The 22,110-nt window shown below is 43.7% G+C and overlaps 1 protein-coding gene and 1 pseudogene across 2 annotated transcripts; one reads left to right on the top strand and one right to left on the bottom strand.

Moving 5' to 3' along the window:
- Positions 1–5,212: 5,212 nt before the first annotated feature.
- DSN1 (DSN1 component of MIS12 kinetochore complex) lies at positions 5,213–20,681 on the top strand. Of its 2 annotated transcripts, XM_032845785.1 has the most exons (11): positions 5,213–5,504; positions 6,917–6,965; positions 7,196–7,522; positions 10,024–10,097; positions 10,790–10,862; positions 14,314–14,401; positions 16,042–16,101; positions 16,506–16,577; positions 18,134–18,281; positions 19,373–19,460; positions 20,021–20,681. In XM_032845785.1, the coding sequence occupies exons 2-11, from the start codon at positions 6,932–6,934 to the stop codon at positions 20,122–20,124; spliced, it is 1,068 nt and encodes a 355-aa protein (XP_032701676.1). In that variant the 5' UTR covers positions 5,213–5,504; positions 6,917–6,931; the 3' UTR covers positions 20,125–20,681. The 2 variants fall into 2 exon arrangements, with proteins under 2 accessions (XP_032701676.1, XP_032701677.1); XM_032845786.1 differs by lacking the exon at positions 7,196–7,522.
- LOC116860009 lies at positions 13,058–13,350 on the bottom strand (annotated as a pseudogene).
- Positions 20,682–22,110: the final 1,429 nt, after the last annotated feature.

Consider the following 22,110-nt stretch of genomic DNA (forward strand, 5'->3'; position numbering starts at 1 on the left):
CCAGGCAGAGTCAGGACCAGAAGGCTGGTTTCCTGACTCTAGAAGATTCTGTATCCCCAGTGGTGAATGAGACCCCTCTCTGCCATTCTTTGCTCTTGGTTGAGCCCCTTCCTCTCTCTGGGCTCAGTCTGTCAGTCCCCTCCTCCCAGCCATCCACTCTGTTACCATCTTCCTCCAAAGCTTCCCCTCTCCTGCCTCCTTTTCTTGGCTCGTTCCCACCAACACACCAAGTGGCCCTGACCCATGACCAGATTTTCCTCTTCTGCATCCCAAGTTTGCTTTAACGCCTACCCCCCAGCCCTCCCAGAACGGCCTGTCCAGCTCTGCTCCCCTACCATGGACTTCCCTCCCTCCTCAGGCTCCTATTCCTGTCCTGTCCCGGAAGTACTTGGGTCTGTGGTTGCCTGACTCCAATGTTTGCTGTCATATCTGGTGATGTTTCCTTGGTTCTGTTTCATTTATTTCATGTTTTCTCATACTAAAGGAGGCACCCTTCCAACACCTCAGAGAATATCTACCTTACCAGTGCTTCTCACTGGGCTTAGCCCAGTGACCTCCCAGCCCAGCAGGACATCCCCTAGGTCCACTGTTGAACCACATTATCTTCTCTGTCCCCAACCTCGGGACCTCATCACTGTCCCCTGTTGGGTGTGTGTGTGTGTGTGTGTGTGTGTGTGTGTGAGAGAGGGGGACTTGAATCCCTTTTTTGGGGCTCCTGTACCCTGCCCAGTCCTGCCTAACCTCGTTTGTGAAGAAGGGACAGCCTGATTTGTGTTTTTCTGTCTATAGGTCATTCATCCATTAGTCTGTCCATTTGATACCCCACTATCCTCTCATTGCTCTGCCCTGGGCCTCACTGCCTCCAGAATACCTTGTCCTGGCTTTACCCTTTACTCTTTCCCCTTCACAGTGTGTGAAGTTTGCAAAGTCCACAGACTCAAGAACCAAAGGCGTCTTGATGCTGGGCCTGCATTCCCCTGCCCAGGGCTCCTCCCCACTACCTGTTACTCTTCCCTCACACTCCTTGGACCCTCGCTTATCCCATCACCCCTCTTTCCCTTCCCTTCTTGCCCTTCACCAGCCTGCAGGATCTCAGGCCCTAAAGGAAGGAGCTCTGGTTTCCTCGAAGTATCCTTGAAGGGTCGAGGTAGTCAGGGGCTGGATGGTCACACTCCATTCTGATACCACTCAAACTGCTCCTGGGAAGAAGACCCTCAGCCAGGAATCTGGAGACCCTGCCCACGTCTGGGAAGATCTCTGTTTGGCTGGTTCTCTGAGCCTCCCCATTCTATGATTTTATCATGAGCACCAGGATGATCTCTAGGGTCCTAGAACAGCCCTTGTGTTTTGGGATGCTACATCACTGTCCTCTCTCCACTGGACCCTGGTATCCTGGTTCCTCTTTCGACTCTGCCTCTGATCTCTGTGCCTTAGTTTACTTCTCTGCACAGGGGGCTCACCACAAGACTATTTCCAGCAGCTTCCCGGGTATTTTGGTGCCTCTAAGGTTGGGCCTTGCCAGCTGTGGCCCAGCTCCCTGTCATTGCCTCAGGATACCAAGTTGCTGAGCGTGAGGTGCCTGGAGGTTCTCAAAACAGCTCGAGCATTACCTGGGAACTTGACAGAAATGCAAAATACTGGCACTACCCAAGACCTGCAGAATTAGAAACTCTGCTGTGGGTTCCAGCAAGCTGGGGTTTAGCAAGCCCTCCAGGTCATTCTCATATAGCAGGACTTGGCCATCCACTGACCTATACTAGCAATCAGTGCGGCCTGGTGAGGGACTGAGGCTGGCCCAGACCAGAAACAGGTGGAAAATACCAACCTCATCTGGACGCCTGAGAGATTGGAACTCTCCTTACCCACCCCTCCCTGCCTAACAAAACAACTATGTCCTTTTCCTGGAAGCTGGAGGGCAGGAAGAAGGCTACAGTTTTCCTTTCCCTGCCTCTGGCTTCATTCCAGTTCTACTCAAAAAAGGCCGTGTAGGGTTGTGCAAGCAAGGCAGTGGGTGGGAATTGTGGGGTGGGGGTCGGGGTGGACAGGAGACAAAGACCCTGACCACGTATCCCTTGGAAACCTTACCACAGGCTCATGACTCTGTTCAAATAGTAAGAAACCTAACTCCTCAAGGAAAGAATCCTAAATCCCTAGCTCCTCCTCCTCTTCCTCCTTCCACCTCCAGTGAGACCAAGTAGACAGTGCCAAAACCAGCTCCAACCCCACAACAGCTGGGGAAGAGAGCCAGAAATTGTCCTCTCCTCTTGGTCCCCCTCCCCAGCCCCTGCCAATACTGTGAAGCCCCCTTTCTGCCCAGCCTGGTTTCTTGGTGAGGGTCCTACAATCCTGGGCCCTAGGGGACCCCCCCCCCCAACCACCAGGGAAAGGCCCTTGGGAGGGAAGGGACCAAGGGCATCCTTGGGCCAAATTGTCTGCCTCTCCTGTCCACTGTTCTCTCTTCCCCACTTCTGTCTTCAAAAGGCTCCTTCCCAAACTGGATTAGGTGCTGGGACAACTGGCCCAATCCTCCAGCTCTCCCTGCCCCTGTGTCTTATTTCAGACATGAGAATAAATGTACAGTGTAAACTTACAAAAGGTTTTTAATGGTTGTAGATTGGAAATAAAGTATGTAATATGAACAGTTTCCTTGGATTTGGCCTCATCTCTGATTTTTCTTGCTGGGTGGATGGGACCCCCATCAGATTTGAAACCTGATTCTTCCCCCACCCCCCACAGCCCAGTTGCCTGGGAAGGAGGAAGACCTGGGAATGCCACAGTCAGCTGGCTAGTTTGGGGTCACTTGGGAAGAGCCACCAGGGGTTCTGGATACTGAGTCCTTACACCTCAGAGTCTCCTATGGAGTGTGATATGACCACTGAGAAACCTGCAGAGTGTTCAAAAATGTTACTTTCTGCAAAAACAAAACAAAACAACCTTTTACTGCTTTATCATGGAAAAAAAAAAAAGAGGACACTTTAGACATGGGTCAGTTGCCTATTACAGTATAATTAATTGGCCCCAAACAATTAGATCACGGGTACTGTGAATCAGAAATTTGGGAGCTAGATAGTTCTGACTTGGTGTCTCAGAGGTTGTAGTCAAACATCAGTCATGTAAAGGCTTGACTTGGGCTTGAAGATCGGTTTGCATGTGGCTCTCACATGCCTGGCAAGTCAGTGTTTGCAGGAAGAGTCCTCAGTTCCTCTCCGCATAGACCATAGTGCTGCTTGAGTATCCTCACAACATGGCGGCTGGCTTGCACTAGAGCAAGTCATCTATGAGAAAGCAGGGTAGAAGTCAAAATGTCTTTTATGACTAAACTTTGAAGATCACAGTCATTTCTGTGGTATCTTACTGGTTATACAGATCAGCTCTACTCAGTGTGGGAGAGGAACACACAGGGCATGAACATCAGGAAGCAGAGACTATCGGAGACCATTTTGGAAGCTGGCTATCATTTGAAAAATCTACATCTTTCTCCCTCCCTCTCTTTCTCTGGGGATGGCGGGGAAGGCTGACAACTAAGTTTGTGCTAGGCATTGAGAATGCAGTAGATGGGTCTGAAAGACAGGAAAGCAAATGTCAATGGCAGAGGAACCCAGGGTGTTCAGGGAGCCAGGAGGAACCAGAAGACTCCACAGAAGGACATCTGAACTGATACCTGAAGTTGAGATGTTAAATAAATGAAGGGGATAGTGATATATTACAGGCAGGAGACAGATAGGAGGTGGCTCCAGGGTGAGAGAGTGCACATATGGAAGCCTAGTAGAAAGAGAGCAGAGCAGATGGGGAACCCAAAGATGGTCACCAGAGTTAGGAGTGCTGAAAAAGTCTGGGTCTGATCACGCAGTGAGTTATGAGGGATGAAACGTCCACATTCTGTAGACCGTAGGAACCCCTGGGAGAAATGAAAGCAGAGGAAGGACAGAGGATGTATTGGGTCTGGAATCCATGAACCAATATTTTCACTGTGCCTCAGGATAACCAGCCCTGGCTGGGAACATTGTGTTCTGTTCTTGGGACATTGACAAATGATAAGCTGAAGAGGAGGAACTGGGTACCAATAGTCCCAGAAAGTGATATTCTGGGAACTAAGAGCAAAATCTCTGCTTTCAGATGGCTATTAGAGCCAGCAGGCTGCAGCCACAGGGTGGAAAATTTCAGGAAGGCAGATTTCTACCTCCCATCAGAAAACCTTTCCAAGGACTGCAGCTGCTACGGAAGGATGACCCCAGTAACATTCCAGCTGCTGCTCCCCAACTCGTCTTTCAGACTTTATGGACTGCTAATAATTCAACATTTGGTTTCAGATCCGAAAGAAAGGACTGCATATGCAAGGGGACATTTCCATGGCATCATGCTAGGTGCTGCTCTCTGGGGCCTCCCATGCCAGCAAGGGATAGTGGAATAGACACAGCTGGGCTTCTGGGAACACAGAGTTTTCAGTCTGGAGCCTCAGAGAAAAATCTAAGAGAGATGAATCCTCAGCTGAGGCTTAAAATTGGGAGAATTTGCAGAAAAAAAGCCGGAATGGGCTTCCCAGGCAGAGGGGACGGCTTGAGCAAAGGAGCAGAGGGAGGAAGCAACAAGGATTGGCAGAGGAGCTGCAAGCAGTTTGGGCGGGGGGGGGGGGGGGGGGGCTGCAATAAGGCTGCACAGGAGAGTTCTTGAACTTTGCCAGTATTAAACGGGTCACAGGAAATAAAGTGCTAGAGCAGGAGTGGGATAGAATAAAACAAACTGAGTACAGAGCTCCACTCTGCTCTGGGAGAGACACGGCCCACGTTTTTGCAGTTAATATAAAGGGAGGGTGGAGACCATGGTGTAACCACGGAGGAGATCATCAGATGCCCCGTGACCCATTGTATTCATTTGGCAAGTACCTCTCTGGGTCTACACCTCCCCCTGCCCCATCTTCAATGGGCTCTAAGCGCGTGCAGCGTAAACAAAACGAGGTAAGAGTCCGTACGAGGGGACACCGCGGGCGTGGCGTAGCTGGGGAAATAGATTTCGTGGCCGAGTCTTAACCAGTAAGGACTTGGACAAGGGGGCAGGGGCGGGAGGGAGGCAAGAGCTTTGGAACACCAGTTACGCATGCGCATCGAAGGCGGGGGGGGGGGGGGCCATCCTGCGCCTGCGTGCACGGACACGGCAGGCTGCCAACTGCGCAGGCGCCCTTGGTTGGCGGGACTTTCAGAAGCCGCGCCATCCTTGGGGTCGCAGATAGCTGTCGGCGCCCCAGGCCCGAGAGGAGCGGCGGCGGTGGTACAGGACGTCGAAGCTCGACCCTTGACCGCGAAGAGTGATTTGCATGCTCGTATCTCCGGGACGGAGGCTGCGGGCTGGCCTGGCGTCGTCCGGAAGTCGCAGATCTCTTCGTGGACGCTGTTCGGCCTATCCCAGTACCGGCTCCTTGGCATCGGACCTCTCCGCCCAGCCCAGACCGGTCGCCGCCCCCCAGACAGAGGGGACCGAGGGATTCAGGGCTCTGCGGCCTCCTCCAGGTGAGAGGAATCCTAAAGGCCGGCTGCGCCTCTCGCTCGGGGCCTGTGCAGAACGGTGTTTGAGGGCTGGGGGTGGGTCACAGGCCTGGGTTCGAATTCCACCTGGGCCCCCGCTCCCCGGAATTGCCCCCAGTGGGCCGAGCTTTTGCTCCTCTGAACCTCAGTTCCCCTATCTGTACGGAGAAATAATGATAGTATTTCCAGAGCTGTGGAAAGGATTCTGTGGGATAATGAGATAATGATGCAAATAAAATGCCTGCGTACATACATACACAGATCGTGGCATATAGTAAGCGCTTAGCAAGCAGCTTAACAAATGACATTTGTTGTTATTATCCAAGCTTGAATCTGTAATACAGCCCTGATTGTGGGGATCTAGATCCTTGACCTCCCCACCCTTGTTCTGTAACTTTTCCCATTCTGTCCCTCCCTATATATTCATTTCTCTTTAATTAGAGTCCCTCCCCCTCAAACAGATTTCTGCTGGGAGGGAGGGGTAAGCCTTGAATATTCAGAGATGCCTCGGTCATGTCCTTCATTGCTTTCTTCCAGTCAGTTGTCTGTGACAGCCACTAGGAATACAAATACAGTCTGGCTGGGGAGACACACCTAAACACACTTTACAGTGCTAGGAAAACTAAGGGGTGGAACAACCAACTTTGCTTAGAGAAGTGGCTGGAAAGCTTCGCATTTAGGCTAGGTTGGGAAGGCTGAATAAGTCTTACAGGCAGGGTGTGTGTAGAGATTCAAGAGTGGTGCAGGGAATGGGGGTGGCAGGAAAGAGCCGGGCTGGGTAGGTTAGGACTAGTTAATGAAAGGTGTCGAATATACTGGAAGAATCTCTGCTGCTGTCTAAAGAAAGGATTGGAGAGGAGCAGTACTGGATGTTGGAAAACCAGTGGAGAGGCTGTAAGATTATTCTGGGGAGGGGGAGGCAGATGGTGGAAGTTCTGAGATCTGAACTAAACTGAGAACTGGAAGTGGAGAAAAGCTTTCCAGAGACTGTTGGAGGTAGGATGGACAGTTCTTTGGATGTAGAGATTAAACATAGGAAGGATGATGTGATTTTTCTAGTTTGGAAGACCGTGTAGATCATAATGCCATCTAGGATATGAAGGACTAGTTAAATAATTGGGAAATAAAGGAGGGTGTGTGTTAAGCAAGACATGAGTATTTCTGACGATGACTTCTGTAGAGATTCAGTACAAGAGGTGATGATAGTCTGATAGTCTCTGGAGGAGGTGGATGCGGTGGGACTAGACTGGGCCTTGTCAGGTAGGTAGTATTTCATGGGGCAGAGATGAGCAGGTCGGAAAGGCTGGACAACACAAAGTCTCTTTTGGGGTAGTAAAGCCCCAGCGAGACTGAGGCTGAAATGTGAGGAACAGATCACCTTGTTTTCCGATTTTCAGGGTTCTTCATCCAGGATGACTACAGTAATTAGATCGGAGACCACAGAAGGTAAGTACTGTCGTAAAATGGAGGCCCTCTGGCCTTGGGTTCAGTTTTCTGAGCTATTCACAAATGCTTTCTTGGCTCCTGGTGGATTTGGAATTCCGTATTCACATATTTACAGAGATGCTTCTTCACTGCTTCCATGATCTGGGGCATACATTTTCTTTTTTCACCTTTTTGCTCAGATGCATTGTTGTGGTGGGTTTGATATTGTATTCTGACTTTTTCATAACAAGTGCTAGAAGAGGAACCAGTGACATCTAAGACTCACGATCATCCACTAGAATCGGATCCCATCCCTACGGAAGTGTGTAGCAAATCACCTGCCTCCCTGGAGATGACTCAAGGCGTTTCAGAGGAAAGACTTCACCTTGGCTGTAGCCCTAAAATGGGGGGAAGTTGTGATGTTGGCCAGGAGGAAGGACTTCAGTCCAGGTCCCTTCATTTGTCCCCCCAAGAACAATCTCCTGATCGTCAAGACAAGAGTCAATCTTGGCGGCGAGCAAGTATGAAGGAAATGAGCCGGCGGAAGTCACTGCCTGCCTTTCATCAGGGCATCACAGGTGGGATGCTGTGTACGTAAGACAGGAGTTCCAGCTCAGATAAGAGGCAGTGAGGTATGGCAGAAAGAATGGAGGATTGACTTGGCTCTGCTACTTGTTCTGTGACTGAGCAAATCATGTCACCCTTGTCAACCTCAGTTTCCTCATCTGTAAGAGAGATCCTGAGTACTAATGTCAAACACCTAGTAAGTGTTCCATATGATTGCTATCCGTGTTAGCAGCTGCCTGTTGTAATCTCCACCATGAACAGAAATTCTAGTTTGTAATTGTCCAACACTCACTTCTGCTAGGAGGAGAGGCATTAAAGATTTCTTCTTACGGGTTTCTGTTATTTCCTGAAGTGAAACAGAGGTGGGTGGGTTGCTACCTGATTATAGGCTTTGTAACTGAAAATATGTCAGAGGGAGGATGCATGTAAAAATATCTTGGTGAAAACTAAGTTTTTAAACATGCCGTATTTGAATGTGATTTGTGTGAATTTACAATAATAATTACATCTCAGTAAGCATTGAAGTACAAGGTTGAATGTGGAAAGTCCAGCACATTTCAGGAAGAACTTACTAGTTGTATAACCTTGAGCAGATTACTTAAGCTCCTTTGCCTTACAGTCCTTATCAGGAAATGGGATGAAATGATACCTATTTTACAGGTTTATGTGAGAATTAAATGAATAGATATATAACACAGTTCTTGGCTTATAGTAAGTAAATGACTGCAATGCTAAGATATTGTGGTTATTTTAAAGATATTAGCTCATTTCCAGATGGCCTGATGTCTAGAAAGAAATCTGGCTAAAAATAGCCATTTAGCATATTGCTGCCACAATTGTGCTCATGCACTTCACTCTGTAGGTGTGCCAAGAAAATAGCAGTTTCCTAAGATTACCCTTACCTTTATCTCTATTCCAGGGCTTGTGGACCTAAAATTCTGTATAACAGAAAACCACTGATGTAATAAAATTGGTTATCTCCTCGTTATTCCTGACCATTTGCCAGGTTTCTTTGGTTATAGGCAGAAGGTATCCTATTTTTCTGTACTAACAGCAATGAGAAATAATTAGGAGGCAAAAGAACTAAAAACACAGCCAGCTGAAGTTGGAGGACAAAAATATATGTATCTCAAATTTTCTTTGCTGTATAATAACTGATGTTTTTCGAGGGACATAACTGAAAAAAACCAGTATCTACATCTTGTAGTCATTTGAGGATTCAGTGGCATAATTATGTAAAATTCCCCGCCAATTCAGGGGGACTCACCATGTGATCTTGGACAAATTACCTATCATCCAGTCTTTGTGCCTCAGTGTGCTACTTTGTAAAATGGAATTGATAAGCTACTTGCCTTCAGTTTTAATGAGGTGTGCATAACATTTAATGAAATGCTTTTTATATAGCAAGTGTTCAACAAATTGCTATTAATGTTATTATAAGGTCATTACAGAGAAGCCACATGGCTCTTAGTGGGAAAATACACTTTTTTTGGTGGCAGACTTGGGATTGAATTCTGGCTCCACTAATATCTGGCCTCCAGCTTCAGTTTTCCCATCTGTGAAATGGAGCTTGTAATTTACAAGACAGTGTATTTAAAGCACACTGGAGTGGCACCTGGCTGACTTACTCCATAGAGCATGAGACTTTAGTAAGGTTTTATTTCTTTATTTCAAAGAGAGAGAGACAGAAACGAAGCATGAGCCAGGTGGGGGAGGGGAGGAAGAGGGAGAAGCAGACCCTCCACTGGGCAGGGTGCCCTATGTGGGGCTCCATCCCAGGACCCTGAGATCCTGACCTGAGCCGAAAGCAGATGTTTAACTGACCTTGCCACCCAGGGCGCCCCAAGCATGCAACTCTTGATCTTAGGGTCCTAAGCTCAAGCCCCACCTTGGGCATGGAACCTACTCAAAAAACAAACAAACAAAAAACCCTGCAGTGCCTGTCATAAAGATACTCAAATGTTCCCACCTTCTTTCCTTCAATGCTGAAAATAAAACATCAAAAACAAGTTAAGTGATTTTTTTTTTAAGTTACATTATTTTTTATTTTTTTAAGGACATAAGGACATAATTTATTTGAAAGAGCTCTCATGTGAGCCTCGGCAGGGGCAGAGGCAGAGAAACTCAAACGGACTTCCGGCTGAGCGGGAAGTAGGTTGCAGGGCTTGATCTCACTACTCTGAGATCCTGCCTGACCTGAGCCCAAATCAAGAGCTTTACACTCAGACGACTGAGCCATCCAGGCGCCCCCTAACGGACAAGATTTTAATGTAATCCGTAAAAGGTTCATAATAACTTTTTAAAGTTAGTACATTAAACTGGTAAATTTCATTTTTTGGTGAGTCAAAAAAAAATTAGATATACTTTTTATGAATTCTCCTTTTAAGTAGAAAATGCTGCCTAGGAATTCTTGCCTGAAGTTAGACCCCATCAAGAGGGAGGGCAATTTTTAGATTTTTTACTTTACCGTGTTAGTATCTAGCTCCTTACATGTGGTGATATTTTATGTTAGAGCTCAGCAGATCCATCAGTGGCAACTTAACAGAAAGCAAACGGCTGGTCGCTCTCCTGCTTTCCAGTTTCCAGGTAAGATTCTTGGGATTGAGAAATGCTTTCTTTTTCTTTTTTTCTTTTTCTTTTTCTTTTTCTTTTTCTTTTTCTTTTTCTTTCTCTTTCTCTTTTTCCTTTTTTAAACTGTTGCTGTGACAGCTCCAAAGAGAGATCAGTGTTGTGTGATATATCAATTAAGATTAAAAGAAGTTTCTTTCTAGGTGGGATTAATTTAAAAGCCACATTTAATCCCATCAGCAGCTGATTTTTCTCTCTGGACTAGGCCTTCTACCAGTCCCACTGGTGCTATTGCTGCTGCTAACTGAGCACCTGAGAGTCAGAGATGTCCTCAGTCTAGTATATTTTGCCCATTGGCAGCAAATGATGGGAATTTAAAGTGGGTGAAAGTCAGTATCTAAGTTAAAGCAGACATTTGAGGTCTGACTATATACTGATTGGGAATTATGTGGCTAACTGGCGATTACAGCAGTTTAGAGAAGTCATTTGTATTACTTGAATGACCATGTTTCTCTGAACCAAAAATCAAAATGTATAGTCTGAGCAAAGAGATTTTTCCTGATCTACTTATTTGTTTGTATGAAAAATCTTAGGTATAAAAATTAAATCATGTTTACTTTCACATTGATGAAACATCATGAATTTATGTGAACTCAAGACTGGCCTGGAAAATCTTGGTGGTTGTACTGAAAATGCTTTCCTTTATTTAGTTCTCTGTTCAGAAACTTGAACCCTTCCTAAAGGACACTGAGGGCTTCAGTCTTGAAAGTTTTAGAGCCAAAGGTAAGTTGCTAAGAATAGATGAGCAAGCTTTGGCCTTTGGCTTTACCTTTAGTTGAATCCCCACTTTGAGGACCCCCATTTATAGGAGCTGATGCTTCACAAAACCAGCCCCCCTCTATATCTTAGAATTGTGTTTAAAGAAGTAAGAATATATAATTATGACATTCAGAAAATAGAAAAGTGAAAAGTAAGCCTGCCTCCCACACCAAGCCAGTCCAACTCCTCTCTGCCGATTCCACCACAGCCACCAGCTTCCTGTGGATTACTGTAGAGATCTTACGGCATTTCCAACATTTTTACATGCATACCAAATGAACATATACTCTCTGCACTGTTCTTTACCATATCTTTTTTTAAAGATTTATTTATTAATTTTATTATTTTTTTAATTCTTTTTTTTTAAGATTTTATTTATTTATTAGACAGAAATCACAAGTAGTCAGAGAAGCAGGCAGAGAGAGAGGGGGAAGCAGGCTCCCTGCTGAGCAGAGAACCCGATGTGGGGCTTGATCCCAGGACCCTGAGATCATGACCTGAGCCGAAGGCAGAGGCTTAACCCACTGAGCCACCCAGACGCCCTATTTATTAATTTTAGAGAGGGTAGGAGGGAGGGAGTGGGGGGGAGGGGCAAAGGATGAGGGAGAGAGAAACTCAAGCAGACTCCGTGCTGAGTGGGGAACCTGATGCGGGACTCTATCTCATGACCGTGAGATGACCTGAGCTGAAGCCAAGAGTCAGACGTTCAGCTGACTATGCCACACAGGCGCCCCTTGTTTTATTTATTTATTTTATTTATTTGATTGAGAGAGTGAGCAAGAGAGAGAGCATGAGTGGTAGTTAGAGGCAGAGGGAAGGGGAGAAGCAGACTCTCCTGCTGAGCAGGGAGCCTGACGTGGGGCTCAATCCCAGGACCCCGGGATCATGACCTGAGCCAGGGGCAGATGCTTAACTAATTGAGCCACCCAGGCGTTCCTTGTCTTTTTTTTTTTAAACCAATTTGTCTTGCACATGTTCCATATTGCGCATATAGAACTGTCTTGAGACATTTTAGTAGCCATATGATATTTCATTTTATAAATGTTCCATATGTGATTTAACCAGTTCTTTCCTGATGGACTTTTAGGGTTGTTTCCAGTATTTTGCTATTATAATAAATAGGGTAGTGAATACCTTTGTAATTTACACAAACCTTTTGTCATATACACAAGTAAAAATAAAATAAATTTCTAGAATTTGAATTACATAGATCAAATGAAATGTGAGAAATTACCAGATTGCTTTCCAGAAAGTTGTATCAGTGGTGCCTGGGTGGCTCAGTGGGTTAAGCCTCTGCCTTCGGCTCGGGTCATGATCTCAGGGTCCTGGGATCGAGCCCCGCATCACGCACTCTGCTCAGCAGGCCTGCTTTGCCCTCTCTCTCTGCCTGCCTCTCTGCCTACTTGTGATCTCTCTCTGTTAAATAAATAAATAAAATCTTAAAAAAAAAAGTCGTATCAGTTTATTCTCTTACCAGCAATATATGCAAGTACCTGCTTTTTCATGCTCACAACAGTTTTAGCAAACAATTCAGATTTTTTACTATTTGATAGGTGATAAAAAGTATTTTCCAGTTTTAATCTGTTCCATTTTCTTTCTTTTTTTTTTTTTTAAGATTTTATTTATTTATTTGACAGAGATCACAAGTAGGCAGAGAGGCAGGCAAAGAGAGGAGGAAGCAGGCTCCCCGCTGAGCAGAGAGCCTGATGTGGGGCACGATCCCAGGACCCCGAGACCACGACTCAAGCAGAAGGGAGAGGCTTTAACCCACTGAGCCACCCAGGCGCCCCTCCATTTTCTTTCAAAGAGGATAAGCACTTTTTCATGTTTTTTAGGACCACTTGTACTTCATTTTCTGTGTATGTTTATAGCCTTTGTTCATTTTTTTTAAAGATTTATTTATTTAACAGAGAGATACATAGGGAGAGAACACAAGCAGAGGGAGTGGGAGAGGGAGAAACAGGCTTCCAGCAGAGCAGGGAGCCCGATGCAGGGCTTGATCCCAGGACCCTGGGATCATGACCCGAACCAAAGGCAGACGCTTAACGACTGAGCCACCCAGGCACCCCTGTTTTGTTTTTTTGTTTTGTTTTTTTTTTTTTTTAATCCAAAATGTGTTGATTGGGATGGTTTTCCCCTCATCTTGATTCAGGATGCTTTTAGCGCTGCTTCTGTCTGAAGGAGCATCCTTCCTTTAAGCCTTGTTTTTCCTCCCGTAGGCTGGCAAAGGACAGTGGCGCAGCCAACACACAAAACTACTGTTTGTGCATGGCTAAAAACGGTGTGATTTTGTAGCATCCTGGGCGCTTCACATCCGTGAAGTAGGAGTTAGGGCTCTGTGCCAGGCACTTCTTGTGCTTCCTTTTCTCTTCCGGGATGGGTGGAGGAGGTTCTTGGAGAGGGGATGTTCTTGTGGGGAGGTCGGCACTGCTGGAAAGGCTCCTTCTCTCATTTTTGAAAATTGGGATGTTGGCTTTTTTTTACATCAGTTTGTAGGAACTCTTTATACATTAGGGAAATTAGCTGTTCCTCTGTGATATAAATTACATATATTCTTAGGAGTCCATTTTTAACTTTCTAGGAGGTAGCTTTTACAGTGTAAATACATAATCATCCAGGGTCAGAAATACTCAGTGTTACCCACTTTAAAGACATGGAAAATAGGGGCGTCTGGGTGGCTCAGTGGGTTAAGCATCTGCCTTCGGCTCAGGTCATAATCTCCAGGTCCTGGGGTCGAGCCCCACATCAGGCTCCCTGCTCAGTGGGGAGTCTGCTTCTCCTCTCTCTCTGCCTGCCTCTCCGCCTACTTGTGATCTCTGTCTGTCAAATAAATAAATAAAGTCTTTAAAAAAAAACATGAAAATATATGAACTCAGACTGTTGTTTATCTTGGTGTTAGACCATCACCATAATTAAAGTAGATAGGATAGCTGTTCAACATCTGCTTTCCCCTCTGCATTTCTCACCTGAGTGCAATTACAGATCCTTCCAAGTCAAAGCAGAGACCTGTTTTTACCTTATGCCCATAATTCTTTATTCTCCTTTAACATTTTTCATTATGCCCCTGCCTATTGCCTGATTTCTGTAATATGTTCTCCCTTTCAGTGCCAGCAGTTGAAATTTCTTGAGTTAAATGTCAGTACATGTATAACTTGTAACTAGTTTTCACCAGTCAAGTATAAAAAACACTATCATAAATGTCATAAAGAGGAGTTGTCTTCCATTTTATCTATACCTACTCAAGAAAAAGGATAAAATCTTTCTGCATATTTATACTACTACTTTGAATGGGTGAGAGGGCCAGAACGTAACAGGGGACCCTAGAGCTGAGACCACCTTGAGTATATGTTTGTCAGCAGCTTGCTGTGAAAATTCATACTCTTTTTATTTTATGTTTTTTTCTCCCCCACTCTAGCATCTTCTCTTTCTGAAGAATTGAAACATTTTGCAGAGAGCCTGGAAAGTAATGGAACTCTACAAAAATGTTTTGAAGATTCAGAAGGGTATGTGCAGTTCCCCTTCTGTCCTAAATTATAACTTAATTACGACTTTTCATTATAATTTGTTGTTTATTCACTCAAACATTATCCAGCATCTTCTATACACCAGGGTCTCTAGATGCTAGAGATAAAATGATAAATAAATCAAGCAAGGTCTTTCTTATGTATTTTAACAGGAGAGACAAACAAATACATAGAAAATAAGGATTTCAGTTAGTGATGATCTAAGAAGTTAGTAACTGTGGTAGTGACTTGATAGAGTGGGCAAGTCTAGTTAGTGTTCAGAGAAGATCTGTAAGACCCGAGTGGTGGGAAGGAACCAGCCGTGGAAAATGAGAGGAAAAGCATTGTTCAAATCTTTGCTAGAAATACAAGTCGGTAATAAACTTATGTTCTTCAGCTATTGGCAAGGAAGAATATTAGAAGTTTTTAAATCCCGGTCTTAAACTGGTAGTTCCTCTAGGGGGGCAGGGCCTAACTCTCTAGTTCCTGCCTTGAAACAAATCGTCACTTGGCCTACCTTATAAAACTTTTTAGTTTTATTTATAATGGCAAATATTTCACAAATGTCTACTTTCCCACAGATTGTTAGAATTACAGTTGCTATCTAGGAAATGAAAAATATGTTGGCTCGACATAGTATCTCTTTTAATGCAGTGTATTTTAGCTACCAGCTGCTGCATCTCAGCCAGAGATGATAGAGGCTGTGTGTTACAGGCCTTGGTAGAGAAAAATGAAAAGTGGAACAACTAACTTGTTTCTACTGCGTAGAGTACCAAGTACACCTGCAGAATATTGGCATTTTCAGTGCCTGCTTCTTTTCCATTAGCATTAGTCACCCAACTGAGCTGAGCCATTGGTGTAAGTAAACATAATCCCTCTCCTCTGATAGCATCATTTTGAGTGGGAAGAAAAGATGGTCATATACAAAAGTATTGTTGGGCCTTAAAAGATGACTCAAAAATGATGTGAACAAGGGTACCTGGGCAGCTCAGTCATTTGAGCATCCAGCTCTTGGATTCCACTCAACCTGATGTCATGACTTGTGAGATCAAGCCCTGAGTTGGGCTCCATCCTCAGAGGGAGTCTGCTTGGGTATTCTCTCTCTGTTCTTTCCTCCGCTCACGCTTTTTTCTCACTTTCTCTCAAATAAATAAATCTTTAAAAAAAGAAAAAATGGTGTGATTTTTGGAGGTGGGAAATTCCAGATGTTTGAGTGTCAGGCTGAGTGAGATTATATGGGGCAGAATAGGTAGAAAAGAAAGGCAACAATTAGTATCAAAATTAATGAGCTGGTTGGAGCCCAAACAGGCTAAAGTGCCAGGTTAAAGAGTTTTGACTTTTATTTTGAATGCAGTCAAGAGTCACAGAGTTTTAGGCAAGGAAAATAAAATTAAGGAATATTTTAGGGAAAGGTAATCTGGCTAAAGGTGAATTGGAATCAATGAGAGAAATAGAAAATAAAGAGACCACCGAGAAAACTGTTACCTAGTGCAAAAATGAGATAGAGGCCAAGAATAAATATTTGTTGAAAGATGAATTCTGAACATTTTATACTGCCATTAAAATTATGTAAGGCATCTTATTAAAGCAAGTGCCCTTGAAACATTTATGTTGATCTTACAATCCTATCTGTATTCCAGAAAAGCATCAGATTTGTCTCTGGAAACATCAGTGGCTGAGATGAAGGAATACATAACAAAGTAAGTGAAAATGAGTGATGCTTTGTTGGAAAATCTAAATTTATCTGGGGAAAATAACTAGGCCTGGAAAAAATGAATAGTAAATATCCCATTCAGAGTCTCAATATTAGTGTGTCAACACTAGAATTTAGAAAGCTACATATTGGGATCTTGTGGGCTCTACTCATCGCCAGTTTCATACAGTGGACTTGAGGGAATAAGGATGTTAATTTGATTTTAAGAACTCATGTTTGATTTGATTAAATTAATATCCTCTGAATTAGTCAAGCTTTCTAATCCTTGAATGACCTTTTTACTCACATCTTAGAGCCAGAGTAGACACCTAATGTACTTATTGATGCCCTGAATGAGTCAGAATGAGATGATCGAAAAGTAACTGATATATTTTTTTCCTGATTCTATAGATTTTCTTTAGAACGTCAGTCTTGGGATCAACTTTTGCAGCACTACCAGAAGGAGGCTGAAGATATATCCAGGTTAGATTCATGATTGGAAACAGGAAGCTATCTTTTACCTTGTGGAATTTGATTTTCTTTTTAAAGATTTTTTTTTTTTTTAATATTTTATTTATTTATTTGAGAGAGACACAGTGAGAGAGAGCATGAGCGAGGAGAAGGTCAGAGAGAGAAGCAGACTTCCCGTGGAGCTGGGAGCCCGATGCGGGACTCGATCCCGGGACTCCGGGATCATGACCCGAGCCGAAGGCAGTCGTCCAACCAACTGAGCCACCCAGGTGTCCCTAAGCCAGTGATTTTAAACTTATTTTTCCCCAACAGAATCTCAGCTGGAAACCCAAATATAAAATGTTACTCAAAGCCCTAACTGCAAAAGTAGCAGCAGAGAGGTGCTTTCAGGAACATGGTCTGAAAATTTCCGCAGTCAGGGCATTGATGGTTATCCGTTACTTTATTTGCCCCTTATATGGTCCTTTTATGAAGTTAAGTATAAGATGGCAGTTTCAGAATAAAAACTTTTGATGTGGCATAGTTTACTGGTTAAGAGGAATGCGTCTAGAAGCAGATTATCTCTGTTCAAATACTAATTATTCCTTCATTTTGTGTTCTTGGGCAAGCTACTTTATTGCTAAACTTGGAGTTCCTCTTGAAAATGGGGATAATATTAGTATGTATCTCATTGGGATATTGTGAGTGTTAAATAAGGTGAAATGGAACATGTTTAGCAGGGTCTGGCGGTCAGGAAATTGTAGGAGTGGTAGTTGTTAAAGAGTCCTCGGTTTTCATGAACTCTCCATTTTCAGTTATTTCAGATAATTGAGGTGGCCCAGCATTTTTCTTAAGAAGAGATCATAGACATGGATTTCAGGAAAGCAAGCTTTGGCTTTACTATACCTCACATGTAGTCCTTTTTGTAAATGGACCTTACCGTTAGGTGGAATCAACTGATGTGAAGGTTCTAGCTAGCATTTCCAGGAGTCCAGTGGTATAAATATGTTAACACTGGCATAATCATTTCAGAGCCCTCTTATTAATAAGATAGCCTACTCTGATAGTAGAGCGGAAGAATATTGGTTCTGGTTAACAAAGCCTTATTGGAGATTTTTTCCCCTATGTTGTCTTACATATATTCCCCCAGAAAATGATTATAAAAATTCCTTGAGGGGTACATGGGTGGCTCAGTCTGTTAAGCTTCTGCCTTTGGCTCAGGTCATGATCTCATGGGATTGAGCCCTGCTCAGTGGGGAGTCTGCTTCTCCTTCTCCCTATCTCCTCTGTTTGTGCTCTCTCTCTCACATAAGTAAATAATAAAAAAAAAACCTTTAAAAAAAATTCCTTGCGGCGTGCCTGGGTGGCTCAGTGGGTTAAGCCTCTACCTTTGGCTCAGATCATGATCTCAGGGTCCTGGGATCGAGCCCTGCGTCGGGCTCTCTGCTCGACAGGGAGCCTGCTCCCTGCCCCCCTGCCCTCCGCCCCCGCCTGCCTCTCTGCCTACTTGTGATCTCTCTCTATCAAATAAATAAATAAAATCTTTAAAAGAAAAAAAAATTCCTTGCTCTTTTTTTTTTCCCCTCCAGAGGATCAGCTGAAAACAAAGTTACTGAAGTTGAAGTGGAACCTGCAACATATCTTGGATCTTCCCAGAGTGAAGTCCTTAATACAAAGCCTGACTACCAAAAGATATTGCAGAACCAGAACAAAGTCTTCGATTATATGGAGTTGGTGGTGAGTGGGCTCATGTTAATTTGGTTATTTAGCTTTGCTATGTTGTCCTTGGAAATGTAAGAGACCTGGAGAATATATGTAATGAGATAAGTATATTCAGCTCTACCTTGGGGTAACATGGAGAAACAATAAAAAAAAATGTGGTGATAAGAGCTAATAAAACAGGGTAAAGGAGTTGGTGTACAGGAAGGGCAGTAAGTTTCTGTATAGAGCAGTTGTTGATGGTCCTTCTAAGGAGCCTTTTTTTTTTTTTTTTTTTAAGATTTTATTTATTCATTTGACAGAGAGAGCACAAGCAAGGGGAGCTGTAGGCAGAGGGAGAAGCAGGCTTCCCCGGGGCAGGGAGCCCAACGCAAGTTTTGATCCCAGGACCCTAGGATCACAACCCGAACTGAAGGCAGATCCTTAACCGACTGAGCCACCCAGGCACCCCTCTACAGTGCCATTTTAACAGAGACTTTAAAGAAATGAGGAAGTGAGCCATGAGGACATTTGGGAGAATATTATTGTATCACTCCCAAATATTGACAGGAAGCAGATGCACTTGATAAAGGCTAATTGAAGGAGTGATATATAAAGTATGGGTATTGAGGAAACCACAAGGATTGATGAAGTCACCTGGGACTTAGAGGCAGCTGAACTCTTACTATCCCTGGGCCTGAAGGACAGAGGGGAGGAACAGTCACTGTGGTACCAGAGGAAGAAAGTCATATAGTGGGCTCCTTTGAGAGAGCCATGACCTTCAGTTGAGAGAACTAACTCAAGACGACCCTTTCAGCAAGCCTGCATAAAAATACCCTGACTTCATTAAGCTCCCTCCCACTTGGGCTCCCTCTTGGCTATACCTGCCCAGACACCCGAGGACATGGAATCCTGTTTGAGGTTACGCATGGCAGCCGCCCAGAGCATAGAGCAGCACGGAGAAGTGCAGAGTGTGGATCTGGAGGAGCAAACACAATGTGTGGCACAAGCATTCCAGGCTGAAATGATAGCAGAGGCAATGCTCCTGAGTTGGAGCTTGCCTGTCCTTTTTTGAGGAACATCAAGGAAACCACGGACCCTTATAGCTCACAGCTGTCTTTCTTGTGCAGATGGACGAACTGCAAGGCTCAATGAAGCAGCTGCATGCTTTTATGGAGGAAAGTACCCACTGTCTCCAGAAGGTGTCAGTACAGCTCGGTGAGTGTGTGTCTTCTGGGGACTGGAGCTTGCACTATTTTATATATGATAGCCCTTCAGATACAAACTGACCTCCAAAGCATATGGTCTCGGAGAATAAAGCCTGTATGAGAAGATTTCTTTTTCTCCCCTCACGATAATTATTATGCTGTGGGTACTCAAAGTTAATGGGAAATTTCTAGTTGTGAATTCCACAATAGCACAGTAGACTGAAATCCCCACAAACCATGTTGTTTTAGTAAATCTAAGCTTTTAAATACCCATTGCCATTTTCCTTTTCATTCTTCAAGGATTCACTAAGTGACACTGACATTACTTCCCTGTTGCTTTTCCTTGGCCTCCTCCAGTCCTAAATTATTTGCTATATATACCTTCATTTTCTCATTACATTTTATTATGGTTGTGGTTGCAGCTGGCTTTCCTGCCAGACTGCCATCTCCTTGAGGACAGAGACTCTTGTCACTGTAATACCCTTCAGTGTCTGACACAGTGTCCATACAAGTTTTCAATAAATGTTATTTTGAATTCAATTGAAATTTAATTCTGTCTTTCCTCTGCAGGGAAGAGAAGCACACAACAATTAGACCCCTCACCAGCTCGAAAACTCCTTAAGCTTCAGCTACGGAACCCACCTACCACACATTGCTCTAGGTCTTGTCAGTGACTTCATGTAGTTTTCCTGCACAAGGTGCTCCAGAGGAGAGAAATCGGAAGAGTGCCCGAGCACATCGCAACTGCATGGCAGTCTGAGCTGGTGATAGCTGCCCTGTTGCCTTTGAGGATAATTGGCTGAACGTAGAACCCTACAGTTTGTTTTTTGTTGTTTTTGTTTTTTCAAAAAGTGACAGAATTTATGCATCTGTAAGAGTGTAGCATAGATACTTTTTCCAAGAATGTGCATAATGCTTGCAACTTCTATAGTGGAATGACCTTGAGAACTAGTAGCCCATTCTTTTAAATATCCTTCATGGTCAGCAATCTTCATCTTGTGAAGATATTTTTTAGGTTTTGAAACAATACAAAGCCATTTAGGACCAAATCCAGGGAAACATTTTAGGGGTCAGGTTGGCTTCTGGTAGTAAAGGAATGGGACTGATTTTGTAGTGTGGCCCTGAAGGTGATTTTTGGTAGAGGAATTTTGAGTGTTGTTTGCATCATGTGGATAAACATGTATCACTTTACATGATGTCCGAATTGAAGGAAATACATATTCATTCTCTATCCTGTTGTCTACAGTGTGCGTTAGGTTTTAATATTGAGTTGATATCCAAAAAAAAAATACTGAATTGATATCCTAAATCCTGGGTTCATGGCAGGAAAGGCTAAGTACTATTTTTCATCATTCTCTATTTTTAATAATTTGCACTATAAAATTGCATATTATTAAATGCTTTATTTGTCTTTGTGTATACTTTGAGCATATAAAAAATTTTTTTAAAAGATTTCATATATTTATTTGACAGATAGAGATCACAAGTAGGCAGAGAGGCAGGCAGAGAGAGAGGAAGGGAAGCAGGCTCCGTGCTTAGCAGAGAGACTAATGCAGGGCTCAATCCCAGGACCCCAGGCATGACCTGAGCTGAAGGCAGAGGCTTTAACCCACTGAGCCACCCAGGCGCCCCTATAAAAATTTTTTTTAAGGCAGTGTGGGCTTAGCAGAAAATAACATTCTTTGCTAAGATGCTGAAGTGAACAGTAGTGTGGAAATATGCCTCAGCATTAATTACCAGGAAAACACCAACTAATTTATTGTTAATATTGTTATTCTCTGATCCTCCTAATACCTAATACCCAGTCATAATCTTAAGTCTTAAACCTTGGCCTAAGTACCAATTAGTGAAAGGTGATATCTCCTTCCTTTGACCTACATTCCTTTCTTTCTATCTTTTTTCTTTCCTTTTCTTTCTTTCTTTTTTTTTTTAGAGATTTTATCTATTTGACAGAAGGAGAAACACTGAAGCTTGATCCCAGGACCCCAAGATGATGATCTGACTGGAAGTCAAATGCTTAGCTGACTGAACACCCAGGCACACACACACCCAGTATTCCTTTTTTTTTTTTTTTTTTTTTTCCATTTATTTATAGAGCCCCTGCTCTATGCCATGCACAGTTCTAAAAACTGGGGAGAGAGCAAAGAACAAAAACAGACATGGGAGTTGGTCATAGTGTCTGGAACTTAGGCATGTGACCTATGTGTTAAAAGCCTAAATGCCACTTACTGTCACTGAGAAAAAGTTATTTAACTCTTATCTGTAAGATTGGGAGAAAGAAGGAACCTGTATCACAGGGATGCTATAAATCAGATTAAATAGTATACATTTAGAACAGTGGTAACAATGTGCTGGAAGGGCAAAAGCTTGAACAACTGGGTGGATTAATAGAGCAGCTAAAGAGATAGGAAAGCTAGTAGTTTAATCTGAGATACCAAATGGGGAAGTCAACTAGACCATTGGTTATAGAGGTGGAAAACTATGTAGAAACATTTGGACTAGAGAGAAAATTTGGAAGTAACTGATATGTAGCTATTGAAGCCTTGAGAATGGATAATATTGTCAAGGCTAGAGCAGGAAGGGAAACTTTGTACAGCCCCAAGGAAAGTTGGGGCTTTTAAGCATCAGAGTAGTATTAATTGCCTACTGTTTCAGAAGCA

The sequence above is a fragment of the Lontra canadensis genome, unplaced genomic scaffold, assembly GCF_010015895.1.
Source record: "Lontra canadensis isolate GAN:19392208 unplaced genomic scaffold, GSC_riverotter_1.0 scaffold169, whole genome shotgun sequence".
In the NCBI taxonomy this organism is placed as follows: Eukaryota; Metazoa; Chordata; class Mammalia; order Carnivora; family Mustelidae; genus Lontra; species Lontra canadensis.